The 17,289-nt window shown below is 46.4% G+C and overlaps 1 protein-coding gene across 4 annotated transcripts in view; it reads left to right on the top strand.

Moving 5' to 3' along the window:
- The window catches only part of agap3 (ArfGAP with GTPase domain, ankyrin repeat and PH domain 3), a 243,664-nt gene that overhangs the window by 121,619 nt on the left and 104,756 nt on the right, over window positions 1-17,289 (top strand). Inside the window, exon 1 of one of the 4 annotated variants that reach the window (XM_035429800.1) lies at window positions 3,625-6,090. The exons of 2 other annotated variants lie outside the window; for them this stretch is intronic. In XM_035429800.1, the coding sequence (XP_035285691.1) occupies window positions 4,635-6,090 (1,456 nt within the window). In that variant the 5' untranslated portion in view covers window positions 3,625-4,634. Of the gene's footprint in view, window positions 1-3,624; window positions 6,091-17,289 lie in introns of those variants that run through there. One more of the 4 variants, XM_035429799.1, reaches the window with a different exon arrangement.

Genomic DNA, 17,289 nt, shown 5'->3' with positions numbered 1-17,289 from the left:
TAAAAACTGTGTTTGTTGCTTACATAATTCTCTTTCAACTTAATACGAACCATGTACTGTAGTCTTGGTCAACGGAGCTTACTTGATCAATATCATGACATTGAAAAATGTGTATAACCTGGACCATTTAATCATAGTCAAAGTTAAAAAAAGAAACTCAGGAGCAGAATTTTGCCTGCAGGATTTCTTCCCAAGATATGCAGAAAAAAAAATAAGGGCAGTGAAATTAAGGCTTTTGAGTTACCGTTGTTTGACAGTGGTTTGACATTGACATGCACACTTTTTATACAGGAAGTTCCAAAAAATATATGTTTTAATGTAGCTGAGGTATGCGGCGTGCATACTCTGTGTACAGCTGGGAGCGCCCCTCCTCAAAAGCATCTAGTAACATGTTTCCAGATGTGGAGTTATATTTTATGGTGCTCCATCAGAATCCAATTAGAGAAAAGCCTTACTTCATTCTCCCTGGTGACCCTTTTTCTGTCCTTTTTGGCCAAGGGCATGCCTTTGTTATATGACCTCTACTTCCATCAAAGTCATAAGGGTTTGCATTTCATCTTAATGGGTTGAGATGCTTATGGTGGCTCCTCATGCTGGTGGTTTCCCTGCCTTGTCAGGGTCTTACACTCTGTATATGCCTCTGTATATGCCTCTGTATACTCTGTATATGGCTGCGCCATGATTTCTGCATGCTAGCGAAGGTTAATCGAGTACGTATGCCAAAACATGAGTGAAGTCCTACAATGTTGCTGTGGTATTGAAGAGGTAAAGCGGTTTATCTTGTATTCAATACAAAGTTAAAATGTGAAGCATTTTGCCAAAGTTTGTTGATTATTTTACATTTACGTTTGTAAGCACTGCAGTAAGTACTGATCACATTGTAAAATGGACAAAAAGTGCACAGCATGCCACAGTATTTACACAGTAAACTAATGAATGAAAGTAGCATACTTTTATATTTATTTGTAGTTTAAAAATACACATTTCCAGCTCTAATTTTTTTTCTATCCCTTATTTTACTTGCCTTCTGCTTTCATGGATATTCTTCTCTACTTGCCCTAATGTAGAGAAGAATATCCGTATATTCCATATATATATCCACATATATTTTTTTTGTTTGTTTGTTGTGTTCTCTTTACCCACGTGGGATTGCCAGTTTTTCTGGGCTGTGAGAACTCAACTCCCTGATCTTTGCTGTGGCCACTAGGCCGCACTGCTCCCCACATTAATGCTTATGCAGTCAGGCTTAGTTTGCGCACAGAGACAGAGACAGGAGATTAGGTCTGACCCTAATTTGCTGTGCTGTAATCCTGCAGAAGGTTCTAGAAGACCACTTATTTGGATGGCAAAGCTGTCTGAACGCTGCATTACTAGATCCGGATCTGTGCAGAAGTCTGGCCATATCTGGGTTCTGCAGTGCCTACGAGTGTAGCTGCAGAAGTCTCCTTGCGAGCTGAAGGGATAAACCGTGAGTTTCTTTCATCAGTGCACCTGCTTGGAATGTGCAGGCAGCTGATTCCTCTGTGAAGGAAGACTGGGAGAGCACTGCCTAGCGCAGTGGCTTTGCTGCCGATAAGCCACCGCCGCATCATGCTAACGCTGTGGGCGGATGAGTTTGCAATCTTTGCGTCACCGTGGCAACCGGAAACAGCGCTCCCTCCTGCTGCAATCTGTGGCAAAAAAAATTTAGCAGGGAGGGACAGGGGAATTCGGTCCCCGGACTGGGCTCTGTAGAGTTACCGTATCAGGAGCAGAACAGGCAATGAGCCTGCTCATTATGCAAGTCGTGGCTATGCCTGGGGTAAGAGCTTTTTCTGCTTTTAGGTCTTTGTATAATTAGATCATAACTTTTATCAAGATTTTATATGCAGTTTTATTTATTTATTTTTCAAGCTGGGTGTGTCAGGTGAAGCTCCACAATTAATGGTATGGTAGAGACCCACCACAGATTTAAAGGCACGCACACGTCTGTAGTGTGGTGCTCTAATTGCAAACTATGGTCATGTGACTGTATCGGATCATCTTGCCTTGTTGAGCAGAGCAATCAGGTTGCCGTTGCCGTTGCCTCTGAGGCTGGAAGCAGAGGCTGTCGTGATCTTTCTCCTCTTGGTTTCTAGCTCACAGATCACTCCTGCAGTCTTTTCCGCTAATGCCTCATTTTCGCTCATTAGCAGTCTGCCGTCGTCTGCGTTTAACGCTTTTGTTAATACTCTGCACGCTGAAAACAAAAGCCTGGAGTGCCCCTAAATGAATCTCAAGTTCCTGCTAATAGTCAATGCACATAGTCACTTAGTCGATTTAGGGTTGCCGAAGTTACTTTAGGAACAAATTAACCATTTCCTTGGCCCCTCTAATTCCGTCACCTTTTTTTATTGAAATGAACAATAATCTCAGTGACAGGCCTTCACTCATCCTGGTTTTATCTGTCAGGGGTTATTAAATATGTATTCAAAGTGGATTCTTTTTTAAAATAACCATTCTGTACTCCTTGATTTATCTTTTTTATTCTTTCATTGGCCTCTTTGTAATCCTCATGGAGAATGAGTTCTGGGGATTAATACGGTCTGTGTGAAAGCCTTGCCTGTCAGGTTTTTCAAAGCAGACGGATCAAGCAGATTCCATGACGTCTGCTCAGAACGTCTTTGTCGTTTGTTGTCATTTTTCTCCTGAAAGTTTTAGGGTTGTATGTAGCATAGAGTCCATATCAGATTGCTTTCTGGAGTGTTTGGGAGTCTTTTTTTATAGGTGGACATTTGTGTACTAAACAAACAGCCTGTGCGTCTAAAGCAGCTGCAGCAGTGGGTTCGCTTGGCCTCTGTTGGCGGTATTGACTTTGGCTTGCTGCGCTGCTTCAGCGAAGCTGCGTCGGACAAGCCGGAACCCATCGAGTTCAGCCAGCTAGCATCGATTCCCGGCCGTCGCTTAAGAGCAGTGGGGGAGGGGGCGGGGCCTTCAGCCGCGACGTTTGGGGGCGGCGCGCGCCAAGTCGAAACCAGAGGGTGGAGCTTTGTTTTCTGTGAGCCGAACCGCAGGCTCGTGGCTTGAGCCACTGAATGGGGTGGGGCAGGTCTCCTGTCATTTTGGGGACTTTGAGGTTTGAAGTTGTGTGGGAATGCAAAATTTTCTCAGAGGGTTCACATTTTATCAAGCAGGTCTAAAAAATAACTTCTATAGCTTGTGCATTCAGCAATGGCTCCTGTGTTTGTCACCGTAAAAAAAAGTTAAGGAATGAATATTTAACCCTTCTAGGCAGCTGAAACATCTGTAAGTTTTGTTCATCTCCTCAATAATTACTGTGATAAAAATTTCTATAGACCATACACATTTCCTTTTAATTGACTTAAAGGAATTATTGCCTCATTTACATTTTTACTCACCTGGTTTGAGGTACAATTAGAACAGAAGCAGAAGAAACTTGTGTGTGGTGTCCTGAGTGATCGTGGCTGTGTGTGTGTGTGTGTGTGCGTGTCTGTGTCTTTCAGAGAAGGAGGGGACTTGAGCTAAAAGGAATTCTTGGTGAAGGAGCACCTGTAGCCAAAGATAATTCCTTCCTCTCATCTGGAAGTAAATCATTGTTTGTAAAGTGAGCGAGAGAGAGCGCGCGAGAGAGAGAGAGAGAGAGAAAGAGAGAGAGAGATATGCTGGTTCGATGAGATCAGAGAAGAAAGGAGCTCCCTGAGAATATATTCATGTCTCTACTTTGGGTAGTAGCATGTGGAAGCATTCCCTTTTAGTTAGCATGTTTTCTGATAGTTGGGTTGGAAGAGAACGGTAGCTGGCTGAGAGAGATAGAGCGAGAGAGAGAGTGAGAGAGAGACCGAGACCGAGAGAAAGGGGAGAGAAAAAAGGGCCCCTGGGACACAAAGTGCTCTTTCATAGCGGACTCTCCCTGGGATCCTGCTGCGGTCTGCACCGGCGGGACGCACTCTCTCTCCAGCCGCGGCCGTCTCTGCGGGGACGCCGATTAGCCTGCCGGAGCGGGCCACTCTGGGGCTCTGTACCGAGGACACTCCGTGCCTTGTTTTCCATCTCGTCCCGGGACGGGGGAGCCGCACACGCTCTCTCTCGCGCGCCCACCGGCGGACTCGATGTTTCAAAGGGCTCAGAGTCGCTCCGGGCTACGGCAGAGCGCAGTCTGCCTCTCTCCCAACAAGCCAAGACACGGGGAAAGCTTCATCACTCTTTTTTTTACCTTCTTTTAATAAGACGCAAGCTCTCCAGGCTGGTTTTTACACATTTGTAAATGCAAAAGTGGCAGCTTCTGGAAAGCTGAACTTTTCGTTCGTTTTTGCTGCCTTGGTTGAACGGAGCAAGTCGCGCTACTTTGAAGAAGTCACTCGGAAAAGTTACCTACTCTGAGAACAAAGCTGCCAAGAGCTGTGGCTGGAATCCAACCACCGCCTTGTAAGTGCCTCAGTAAATAAGAGCTGAGGGGAGGTGGAGGTGCGGAGTGGGGGGAGGCGAGGTTGCTCTCAGGCTTATTCTCAGGCTCATTAGAAGATTTGGGTGTCATGGGATTTCGGAGGTGAGGGATTATGCTTTGTTTTGGAGGGCAGTGTTGGAGGGGGGGACTGTGAGTGCAGCGGCAGGCAGAATCGGCACACGCGTATGTGTGTTAGCCTGCGCGGCGTGCCATGCTGGTGCTGAGCGGCGGACCCACCGAGTTGAGCCTTGCAGGACCGGAGAGGCTGCAGCCGGGTCGGACGGTCTACCGCGTGTCCGTTGTCCTGAGCGAGGCGGAGCAGGGCGCGGGGACGTGGCCCGCCCCCGCGGCCCGTGGCCGGGCGTCCCCCCGGGATCCACGGCAGCGAGAGAGCCCAGGGCGGGGGAGGTCTTCTCCCGAGCTCAGCAGACAGCCCCCTACGAGCTGTGGGGGCGGAGAGGGGAGGGACCGGGAAAAAATGAGGATGGACCGGTTTGTGGAGAGACACTCCGAAGGCCCCGCCGGAGATTCCCTGGCAAACGGGGAAGAGACGACGAGAGCAGCGGCAGCTCCAGTCCCGCTGCAGCAGCACCAAACGAAGACGCAGGACCCGCTGCCTGATGATGGTGGCCCGCCGTTCGAGAGCGCCGTGCCCCAAGTGGTGCTGCGACGGCCCCCGCAGGGCTGGCCCACCGGCGGCAGGAGGGTGGTGAGCATGTTCGGCTCCCCGGCTAAACCAGAGCTGGCCTTGCAGAGTGCCCAAGAGATATTTAACAGGCCTAGGAGCGTGTGCGTCCCGGCCAGCCTCAACCCCCCGCTGCCCACCCCTGCGACCCAGCGTGGACCCGCGGAGGCCCTCCAGCAGTGGAGGAGGGCAGAGCTGCGGGCCTGTGACGGCCCGAAGCTCGAGGCGCCCCGGCCGATCCCCCCGGAGGTGCGTCCCAGGTCCCGACCCCACGGGGGCAAGCCGCGGCCCGTCAGTATGACGGTGCTGGAGCTGAAGAAGCGCGGGTCCCGGGACAACCTGCTCCACGATGGCCCCGGCGCCAGCTTTGGCCGCACCTCCAGTGACGGCGCCAGCTGGAAGCTCTTCAGCCGGCTTTTCCGCAGGGCTTCCCGGGACCCTGAACCGGTCCCCCAACCCACCGTCAAGCCAGACTTTCCCAAGTCCGAGGCCCCCAAGCCCGAGGCCCCCAAAAGGACCCTGGCCTCCCTGCGCAGGAGCCTGAGTTTCCGGATCAGGAGGGGCTTGGATAGGGGGGAGGCCGAGGAGCCTGTTCGAGACAGGGTCCGCACCAAAAGTATTGGGGAGGACACGGGGAACTCCGCGCAGCCCTTCTCCTACCTGACGGGAAGAGTCCTGTCCCCGCCGCGGGAACGGGACGTCGACAAAGGGGTGCAGTACGTCAAGTATCAGAGCAGGGGGAAGGTCAAGGTGATGGAAGTGCCTAACTGCCCGGCCAAACTGTCCCGACCCAGCCAGGAGGAGCACAGCGTGTGGCGCCTGCTGACCAGTCGTTTTAAGAAAAAGGACCCGCCGCCAAGCAGCAAATGCGAGCTGCACTCTGAGACCTCGGAGTTTGGCAAACATCCCCTGGCTGAGCGTAAAAAGTCTCCGTCCGTTACCATGGAGACGGTCGCCGGCATGAAATTCAGCAAAGGTCAAGGTAAGCTCTTTTTCAGATCGGGCTTATTTTTGTACTCTATTTATATTCTAGCCTAAAGTTCCTTTAACCTCCAAACAAAGAAAATAAAGGGACATTTTTCACTCTGATGAATGTTACCACAGCATGAGGATTCTAGTTGCTGTGCTCAGGGCTAAGGGAGAGTGTTGGAGTTGAAATGGTGCAAATTAATCAAAACCACATTTTAGGACTGGGTATACGCCTCCATCAGAGGTTTCCATTACCAGCAGCTCGATATGGAATTAGCACTAAATGTTTGTGCTTTGTTGACTGGCTTTCCCACGATGTGTGCTTTTTTGAGGGGTGAAAACCGCTTTCCAGATTTATCTGATTGCGAGTTTGCGAGGCGTGGGGGAGGAGAGCGGTTAATGTGGACGGGCTTGGGGGTGGGGCGGGTTGGGGCGGGCACCTGACTGCACGGGGTGTTCGGTCGTCGCAGGGAGAGGAGAAACAGAGGACCCTTCCTCTTCTTTTCGCTTTTGCACACGTGGAATGCCATTTTAAGGACAGGCCTTGCTTGGAACGTCTGGCCGTGTCAGTTCCAAAAGATGGCGTGGCAGCAGGTTCTTGGGGGAGTGGGGGGGTGACGGGGACCTGTGGGCTGAGTGGCTGCTTCTTGGCCTTTAAAACCGGCACCCTTTGAAGCCCCCCCCCCCTCCCCCCACAATAAAAAGGCTTTGGAGAGGTTCCCACATTCCCGTGTCTCTGATGAGGGTGGCATTATTCCTCCTTGTTCTTGCCCCAGCGCAGTTTCAGCTCTCCTGCGCAGTGGGGAGGCACAGCTCTACAGCGCACGTGTGGGCTGCATGTTATCGCCCTAAAGAAACATGGCGTCGCAGCTCTGTAGCCTCATCCCGAATGCCGCGTTGGTAATTCACAGCATTGTTCAGATAGATATTTCAACAGTTAGAAGCCAAAGAGTAAGTTTAAATGCAGATACGTGGTGTGGTAATTGTGAATTGTGCAGTCAGAAAGTTAGCCGTTGTCGGCATTATTCAGTACCTATAGAGTGGAACTTGTGTAAACGCAAAAAAATCAGGTCATAAGAGGCTGTTGTAGACATGTGTTGTGTCTCAGCTGCCAACTTTCGATGGCGTCTTCTACATGTACGGGCTAGCACTTTAATGGGCTTACCTTAATACAGCTTAGTATTTCACTTCAGATGGCTTTTTGCCTTTCCCTCTGGGAGAAGCCTAAACAGCACTGTTATTCCAGACCATCTCCTCACCCTCGACGGCTGAGGCAACCCTTTGATGTTTCCGTTTGAGTTTCTTATTCTGGGTTCGACGGCCTTGACCACGGTTGTTACACCACGGTTTTGTAACACTGCGGGCTGCAAGGCCGAGCGGAGCGGGCCGGCTTTCGCCAGCTGAAGTTGGTTGGGGCCGCAAGCTTGCTCAAGCACCGTCACCCCACCACCAAGCGCTTTCGGTGGCGTCGCCTGCTCAAGCTTGCTGCCTAATCGCAGCAATTAAAGCTGGTCTACAGCATCATTATCAGAGCAGGGGCTTGACACTGACACTAAATTAAGAGGGTTTACCCGCTGTGTGATGGCTGAGAACATGGTCTGTAATTGCGTCTACTGAGGATGCTGTGTATTGCTGTCCTGTAACGCGTACGATTTTTGCAGCTGTTGGAGTATTTGCATGCTGGAGATTTGTTTGGCTGAAGACCAGCATGCCTTTGATTTTGAAATCCCTCTTTATTAAGGTGTTGTGTTTGTGGCAACGCTAAATGAATGTTGTCAAAGGTCAAGTTAAAGTTGACATTTTTCCAGCAAATAAGTGGAAAAAAAAAACAATTACCCTTTACACCAGCACATTCCTGGACATTGTCAATAAGGCATTCCTTCACGTATGTGTAGGATTACATAAGTCACCCTGTGCAAGCTGATTTTTAATCAGTAACCATGATAAGCTGTTTTTCTTGTGTTGCCAGCCGTACTTCAAGTGGACGCCTGTTTTAATTTTTCTCTCCTACTATGAATAATGGGTGTGTCAGAGCTCACAGAGCTAGTCGTTACTTAGTGACTGCGTAGTGTTATTAAGAGTGGAGACTCCCATTGCAGCTGTAGGTGTCTTTTTAATATTCCTCTCTTTGTGAGAATGGCAGAGCAAGCAGGACTCAGGCAGTGAGGAATGTGGGTGTGGCGAGCTAACTGGAGGGCTCTCTGACTAAAGGGAGGCGTTCCATGCCGGAGGCGGGCCCCCTCACCTGCCGCTACCTGCCTGAGTGTTTGACAGCTGGGCTGTAATGAGTTGCCCTGCGCCTGAATGGTTCCCCGCCCGTTTCTCTCCGCTGCTGCTATAAACACAGCAGGCGTTGAGGTGTTGGAGCCACAGACCCCTATCCCCGAGGCCCCCTGTCCCACACCCCCCACCCCCCTGACCCTCATCAGGCACCAAACAATGGTTTCACATCAGGTGTGCAGGTCGGGGACTTGAGGGGAGGGGGGAAGGGTCGATGAGGGTAGAAGAGAATTCTGTGTTTGAAAATCCTCAACTTCTGGAGTTTTTTTGTTTGTTTCTTTGTTTTTGTAGTATGAAAGCCAACTTGCTAACTTGGCGCCAAACAGTTTTTGCTAAAGGTCTTGGTTTTTTTATTTTTATTTTACTGACACTATGCCCAGGTTTCAGTAAGGAAGCCAGCCCGGCCGCACCCTCTTGCCCATGGACCGTCCAGAGTTACTGTGTCAGAAGTTTTTAGTCCTCTTTTAGGTCTCTGTGGTTCTCTGTAATTGTCATCTCTTTTTGCTTAATTTTGCTTGAATTTCATTCTTTCTGTGGCCTTCAGATTGTTGTGCGCCCTTAAAGTCTGATCTCGAGCACGTGATCAGTCCTAAATCCTGGGGAACTCGTCCGATTGGTAACACCAGGAAGCCAACTCATTCCTGCACTGGTTGTAAAGCCATATGTGCATTCTGACTCCCTGGAACCCATGCTCTTGTCCTTTGTGGTAATCACCCCTTTAGGCAGTCCAGTGGGAATGACAGGCTGACTTGAACCAATCAATCGCCCTCTTTTGTTTTTTCTTTCTCAATGTGAACACCAGCAAGCTAAAGAAAAACGGGTCATGGATTTTCTGTTTGTACAGACGCATCCACATCCTTGACATTTGCACATTAATATAGCTTGAGCAGCAGTGCATTGGGGTGGTGTGATTCACTGTTCCAGATTTGTTTGTGTAGATGTTTTTTTTTTTTCATTTACTGGATTAATGAGACACACCTAAGCTGTGGTATCTGTAGGCGTGGACACTCCCTCAGTGCAGCCACGCCCTTGGCCATCATTGCAGGTAACGCCTTCATGATGTCACTGCACACCTCTCACTGGATGAGAGGGACTCTGCACCGGTCTTTAGACACACTCAGGCCTGTGTGTTTCACCAAATAGGTTAATTTAGCATTAGCAATTAGTGGGAACTTGAAAGATGCCATCTTTCAAACAAAATGATTACAAACATTAATTTACTGCACAAGCAGTGCATCAGACCAAGTGCACACTGTATTTTAAAATGTTCTGTAGGTCACCATGGTTAATCTTTATGTTAAATATATTGATCATTTCAATTCTACACTAACTCCCCTTGGTAGATTTCTAGGACTGGTATGAAAAATGTAATCACTCACAAGGCTGTATGATTTGGCTATCAATAAACTAAATAATGTGTGAAAACGATATTCTTTACCACTGATTTCAGGTTATTCCATTCTGACTTTGAAACCACTTTTCTTTGGTGCTTCAAAAGCCATAAAAGATATTTTCAGAAAGTGTAAATGGCAAACCACATGCAAGGCCCTGTGTTTGCTCACCCAACCAAGGTCTCAATATTAGAGACACTGGGGGAAAATATCATACTATACAGATCTCAAGTACATAGTCCCAAAAGCCCTTTAACTGCTGCACAAATTGTACAGCAAAAGGTTCAGCAGCGTACAGAGATTTTCTGGGCTGGAGTTTTACCTCGTATCCATGAATAAACTTGGGCTGATTCTCTTGAAGTCGCTGGGATTGAAGACACTGAGACTGCTTCTGTTCATTAGATGCTCAGATGTGCACAATGGAATGAGGGCATACCGTTGCATCTGTTTAAACGGCAGGGTAAAGGAGATCCTGTAGCTCAGTCAAACTGGTGCGGTTCAGAAAACCTATTTGTGGTTAGAACTGCAGAAGCCCCTGTATATCTTACAACAAAAGAACCCTTTGTAGAAAACACACATACATTACCCACTGAAGGCTAATAGTCATTAAGGTAGCAAGCGGATGCCTAGAACAGTATTGTGCTCCCGGTTTTTCTGCATGAAAGCTCCTTTACTTGTGCCTTACATTATTCCAAACAGCCCACGTAGTTTAATGTGTATTCTTGTTTTTTGCTGATGAAGTGTGCCTTGGAGATGGGTTTGACGTAGTGCCCAAAAACGCATTGAGAAAGCAACTAGCCTGCAGCAGTAATTTAATGGCACCTACTGTGGGAAAATAAAAGGAAAATTGGATTCTCCGTTTCACTCCCTGTCTGGATGTCGGCACTGTAAATAATTGAATATGTCTCCTTATTTATTTTTATTGAGTGTCTGGAGATACAAATCTCGGCTCCAGTGTGCTTTCTCCTGTGACATGTATTATTAAAACTGCAACCGTGAGACTCTGCTTGCTCCATCTGTCACACCCGCGCTCTGGAGAAATAGTTCTGCTCATTTAAAGTATAAATGCATGGTATTTTCAGAACTAAAATAAAAGCTGCTGAGGTTCTAAATTAGCAAGTAAGCCATTCCTTTTGTATATCTGTATCTGTTGGGGATTGACATTGTGGGTAACATTGGCAGAGACCAATCACCACTCGGTTCTGTTAATGAACTTGTGATTTTTTTAAATATCTAAGCCGTGCTACCGATGATAAAAAACATCCAACCTTGATTGAGAATCAATGGGAGTTTAATAGCAGTTGTAAAACCGTGGACGAATCCGGTGATTTTATATTCATGCCGTGACTGCGGCCTATTAAGTATTCCATAGCTCTCTCTGGCTGCGATTGAAGCGGCTCATTGGGGCAAGAGTGTGACTGAAAGACGATCCCGCCGGCCGTCTTTCAACAAGAAAGAGGGGGTGCATAGGAGACCCCAGGAGTCCTCTATCAGTGTTTGTCCAGGCTTGGGCATTTGAATATGAATAAGCACACCCCCCCCAAAAAAAGTTTTAGGTAGAAGGTCTTCCAAAAGCCCTTCCTGTTTTCCTTTTTTTATTGTGCATCTGATGAATGCACAAGCAGTTACCTGTAGGCTTGTCACGTAGAGAACCCTCACAGTGATCCTTGTGCCAAGGGTCACTTGAGTTCAAAGCAATGCTGTTGTCAAGAGGTATCTGTGCCGGGGTTCGTGTTCAGGAAACACCTTGCCACAGTCCAGCTATTCTGAAAAGAAGCTGCTGAAGCCTGATTGAGCACACAGGAAGTGAAGAACTCCAGGTTTTCCAGGTTCATTTAGCCTGAAGTGGAAGGATGTGAAAAGGCCTTAAGCAGTGGGATATGGAATAGGTGGCAGTTCATGTGTTTCTGGAGAGAGACTCTAATTGTGAGCCCTTCACTTCTCACAGTGGCTTAATGTTTGAGTAGTTTAAAGTAAAAATAAAAAGAAAATTGTTGGCCATTTTGTCATTAATGGAATGACAAAATGGAATTGGAATTGATTAAAAATAAAATAGAATGATATAAGTTTTCTGACTCATTGGCAAATAATATTTTGTTATTGCGTGAAGATTCTAGCTTTTGCTATAATTCCTATAGAGGGTAAAATCATTATTACATTTTTTGAATATAGCCTATTGCCTGGTTCGCTATCACCCGCTCATTAATTCAACCTGCATATTAGTAAATCTGCCAGCTCACCGAAGGAGAAAAGCTGACGCTCGTCCTCTCTCTTGCGATCTAGCAGCCAGGGTGGAAAAGCGCAAGCCTCTGTGAACTTGACTCATCTCTGAGGCTTTGACTGGCTGTGACAGCCGAACAGAGCGGCCCTTGATCCATAATTCACGGCTGCTTGTTGCTGCCTCTGCTGCCGTGGAGGGAAAGAGACTAGCTTCATTAGGCCTGAAAACCCAGCTGCAAGCCTTTGGCTTTGTTTGTGCTCTTTATTTTTATTATGTCTGAAGCTCACTCCTGGGAAAGCATGGTGTTGTCTTGAGAGACAAACATTGCTTTGAGCAGTGTCTCATAATCTATTTGTGCTTATTAGCTTTTGAACTCATGAAGTTGAGGTGTAGAACGTAGTGCTTTAACTCCTATTTAGGCTGGCTGCCCCATGTGTGAACCAGTACTTAAGTATTAGCATATTTTAATGATTAAGCACCTGCCAAATCGGGGTTATCCCTTTGCAGCCCCTTCTGGGTCTACGGCACGGGTCAGGACTCACATTCGTTGGACCGCGTGCCTGTCACAGCACATCCTAGAATTGCAGGGCTCTCTTGGGAAAGGGGGGATGGGGAGGTGTGCAGAGAGTGGGGCATCGAGCGTCACCTGGAAGAAGCCATCAGCAGCCGGGGGACTTTGAGCCGACAGTTTGCAGACATTCCTCTGCTCCTCAGGAGCATGCTGAAACTCTGGCCCACACCACAGACTCAATTTTCAGTTGTGTTCTTATGCGATTATACACTTATTTGGATCTCGTACCGCCTGTTACCTCAAACACTCTGCTTTCTCTTGGGCTTTAAGCTGAAGCGTCTTGTTCACAAGCCAAAACTCACTGTTTTAAAGTGCTGAGTGGTCCTTAAAATCTCATTTGTCGTAAATGAATGCATATATTTTGCTCTGTCGGATGTTTGTATCCAAGTTATTTCTTGCTAATGCACAGTATACTCCAAACTAATAGCTGCAACTATATACTCTGGTCTCAATCAAATAACTTAGCTTTCCCTTTAACTGTCTGACTTCCTATTCAATTCTATTTGTGAACCAAAACTGTTTTGTTCGGAGTTGACCCGATAACTGAAACGCACACAAGCCAACAGGCATAATGGGCCAGTCGGGAAACCTACAGGAGAGGCCAAGGAAGCCATTTTCAGTTGAAAACACTGCTGTTAGCTCTCACAGCTACTCTGGTTGCCAGTGATTCTTCTTTCTCAGCAAAAAGGCCGAGGATCATGAGGATTAGGAATTTTGGAGCTTCAGGGGTGGTTTATAATGAATACTTTGAGTTCTGGATTTTTTCTCTCCTTCTCTGAGATTATATATGTCTGGTTTCTTTGCACTTGGCTTGAGGACACCTGAAAGCGGCTGTCAGATGTTAACTCCTGAAGGACCGGTGGCTTTGTCATGTGGACCATGGTTATTGTTTTTTTTTCCACAAAGGGAAACTACTCTTCAGTTCTTAAAAGATAAATTCCCATTTTCAGTTCTAGTTAAATTTTTCTCCTTAGATATTGTTTTTCTTTCCGTTTTAATCACATCCTCCAGCTTACATTACTAAATGTGTTTACATGATACAACGAACAATACGCACACTTCCACAGTGATGCACTTCCTGCAATAAAAGCAAAATGAAGCAATCAAGCAAGTCATCTTTATATAAATACCTTTGTGTCGAAGCTTAAGAAGTCCTTAATGAACTTACAATGAACAGCATCTTGAGAGTGAAAAACGGCAGGTTGTCCAGAAAGTGGAAGAGCGTCACTGATGATTTCTGCCTCGCTGTCTCCTCCCATCGCCTCCAAGTGATCAGCCGTTTGGAAAATGAAAGCTGCTCGGATTTTATTTGCGTGTTTGTGCAATGCCCAGTAATCACGTTAGTTATCAATCACGGTGGGTTTGCACACACCAGTGAAAATCAGACTGCCTAAGTTACAAGTAATATTCTGTTCATCCTGCTTTGTGCGTTGTGTTAGCAGGTACAACAACAAACCCCTTATTTTATGGGTTAAGTAATTATTTTATGATGGCCGGGGCTGCCTTTTTAACTCTCATTACATCAAATGCATTGATAATGGCTATGCTATTTCAGCTCAAGGGACAAGTCGTTTTGTTCTTGTACTGATTTCCATGAAGAAGTCCTGGGTGGATGGGGGGGGGGGGGGTGGTGAAGGGGAAAATAAATATTATTCCTAATATTATTGAAAAATGTATTGCATTTGTTGTCATTTTTCATTTTATACTCTCAGATATTAAGAGATCTTGTGCATGTTAATTCATCCATGGTGATATTGTGATAATTCTAACTACTAATTAAACTAACTAATTAAATATTGTGCTAAATAGCTGCATGTCAGAGTTAGACAGTGTATTAATAGGCTTGCATTGTAGCCTTTGTTTGAATAAAGGTATCAGCAGCTAGCCACCTGGAAATCATTAGTCACAGATGGGACACTTTAGGGGGGTTTTGCGATGGCAACCCCTGCATTAGTATTTCCTTTTGGTGTCATGGCAACCTTCTAATTCCTCATTACTCCTCTTCTCATTACTCCTCTGCTTATTCTGCTGAACGCAAGGCTGACTCTGTTGGCCTGTTCTTGTGTAAACTGCGTGCTAGCCAGGCAAGGGGCTGTGGAGAGGAGGAGGCCTGCTCTCCTTTGACACGGGCAGGCCAAGTGTCCAGTGTTCAACAATTCCTTCAGTTTATTCACGCGCGCAAGTAGACCGCTTTGCATCGAATTCTAAAAGAGGCTGTTTGCTGACACCCTTTATGAGATAATGCCGGGTTTGTCACCTCCCCCAGTAGCAGCATTTTAAAAGGGACTGGAAACTGACACCAACCAGAAATGGAAGCCAGAAAACCGAACGATGGAAACCAGAGCACCGGCCCCCTGTAATTTTGTCAAGAGGCTGTAGGATATATCTGCCTTAAGCCAGGCAACTCTACTTAAGATGTTCCCCAGTTTCAACTTGCCGAACTTCCTCAGGGAAGAGGGTAGATGAAAGCAGTAGACATCCCTCCTTTCCCGCTTGTATCTTTCTTGTAGAACAATGCAAGGGTCCGTCAGCCGTTTGACCTCTGGTCCATGTTTAGGTGTCACAGTGCTTGTTGAAGCTCGGCAGAGGGGAGGGGGTACCCGTGACGCCTCTGCTCTAACACTGAAGGTTTCATCACAGGCTGTTTACCCAGCCTTCCCCAGGGCCCCATCCCTTAGATTAAATATGTGATGACTATCTTCTCATACAGATATCAGAAATCCATGCGAGCCACGCTCAATAACCCCCTGACCTGTTTCAGCGGCAGCAAACTAAGAACTGCGTAAGAGAACCGCCTCGAGCGCTGTTTCCTTATTTATGAGCTGTTTCAATAGAAAAGGAGGGAATCTGTTGCCAGAGCACAGAGGGAATCGATAAGCTTGTTAATCACTCGATAGACGCACTTTTCACAGAAAACGCACTGCATTGCGTAGCACCCACGCGTCAGAATTTTTTACGCGGGCGGCTTCCTCTGATATGATGGAGTAACAGGGTCTCCCTTTGATGTTGGTTAGCCCACACGAACGAGTGCCCACTCCTACTGCGGTCTCCACGGAGTGGTATTAACGGTGGCTGCTCACAGATAAGAGAGGACCTACCGTGCGTATCCTAGACTGATCGCGATAAGGCACTCCGGAGAGCCGACAGCTCTTTGTATCGTCTTTGGAGCAGTTAGGGATGTGGAGATAGCCGAGGATGATTATGTCAGTGGCCTATGTAAGCGTCCAATTAGTCAGAGAGCAGAGTAAAGAAGGGTGGTGTAGATACAGTTTGATAAATGATAGTGACAGAGTGACTTCACTGTGAGTGTATACAAATTTTGCCTCGTTCCTAAGGTGGGTCATGTGACAACATCTACAAAACCCCAGATGCAAAAATTTAAACAAACTTAGATAATGCGTTTGAAGGAAATGCATTGCAGCTCTACAAGATACAGTATATAGAAGTGGTTCATGAATCTTGTGTTCAGTCCATTGTTTTGTCACACAAATGCCTGCAGCAAATTGGAACCAAACTCAAAAAGTTTCCAATTAAAAGAGAAGCCAGTCCAATGTCACCATATGCCTTCTGCATGTTATCCTTGGATGACCTAGAGTATAATCACTACGGCTTGGGTGTATTAACACCTGACAAACATTCCAACAGCACTCCTCCCTGAAGATTCCTGCCATTTTATTGTAATGTGCAGTGAACTTAAGCTGAAACAGCTTTCCAGAGCTTTCTAGCTTTATTCTGTCAAAGAAGGACTTCAGCTGGCTGCTAAATATAGGTACTCAACTGGACACACAAAAATAGCATTTAAGGTTTAAGTACAGGTTTAATGTAATGGCAACTGTTACAGCCACCATGCACATAAAGAAGGGTCAAAAGAAACTGATTCTATCCTTTGGCCATTGTGAAGAAGAGGAACAAACAGACGTGTAGTATGAAGAGTGCTTTTTGTGTTGTTTGTACTTTGTTGCAGTCTCATATGTCCGGTCTCATAAATATATATACATATATATATATATTTTTTTTTTTTTTCATTTATTTTTGCATCTACAATAACATGTTGGCTATTATAGAATCCTTAAGAATCCTTCTGTAAAATGCAAGAATTGGTATTTTTCATGCAGAACATATTTTTGGCTGCCCCTGTATTTGAAGTGATGCACCGAAATTTCACACTGATGACCAAAGTCATTTTCAGGCAAGATAAATTTCGAGCACAGCCTACAGCACAACAGATTAAATTGATCACAGTGTACTTTAAACCATTTAGGCTTTTGATGACATGCACACTTTTTACACGGTACAGTACTGTGAATGTAGTCATTTCAAAAGTTTTGTGAGAGTGGGTATTGGTGTGTCTGGCTGCATCTTTTGGACCATAACCTGAAAGCACAGATCCCTCATATCCCTGTGAAGTAACTGTAAGCTTATGTGCTTTTGACAACATTTGTATAAGCGCACATTCCATCGGCCTCATCACAAACATGCACAATCAGTTTTTGGTCAGCAAGTACTTAAATGTATAATTTGCGAAACGCTAATGAGGAGAACTGCAGCTGCTCCCTTGGCCTGAAGTAGGTCTGCAGTGATTTTTATAGGAATAGAAATGAGCAGTGGACCGGAAAGGAAGACAATCATCCAGCAACATATTTTTCCTCCAACAAAACAAAGGCGCCTGTGTATGCTAACCCCGAAGCTGCAGCAGAGAATCGCCCTGCTCCTGTCAGATTTGTTTAGATTTTTTCTTCTTCCAGGGGT

Source organism: Anguilla anguilla, chromosome 8, assembly GCF_013347855.1.
Source record: "Anguilla anguilla isolate fAngAng1 chromosome 8, fAngAng1.pri, whole genome shotgun sequence".
In the NCBI taxonomy this organism is placed as follows: domain Eukaryota; kingdom Metazoa; phylum Chordata; class Actinopteri; order Anguilliformes; family Anguillidae; genus Anguilla; species Anguilla anguilla.
The sequence above is the reverse complement of the archived record's forward strand: the minus strand, read 5'-3'. Positions and strand labels throughout refer to the sequence as shown.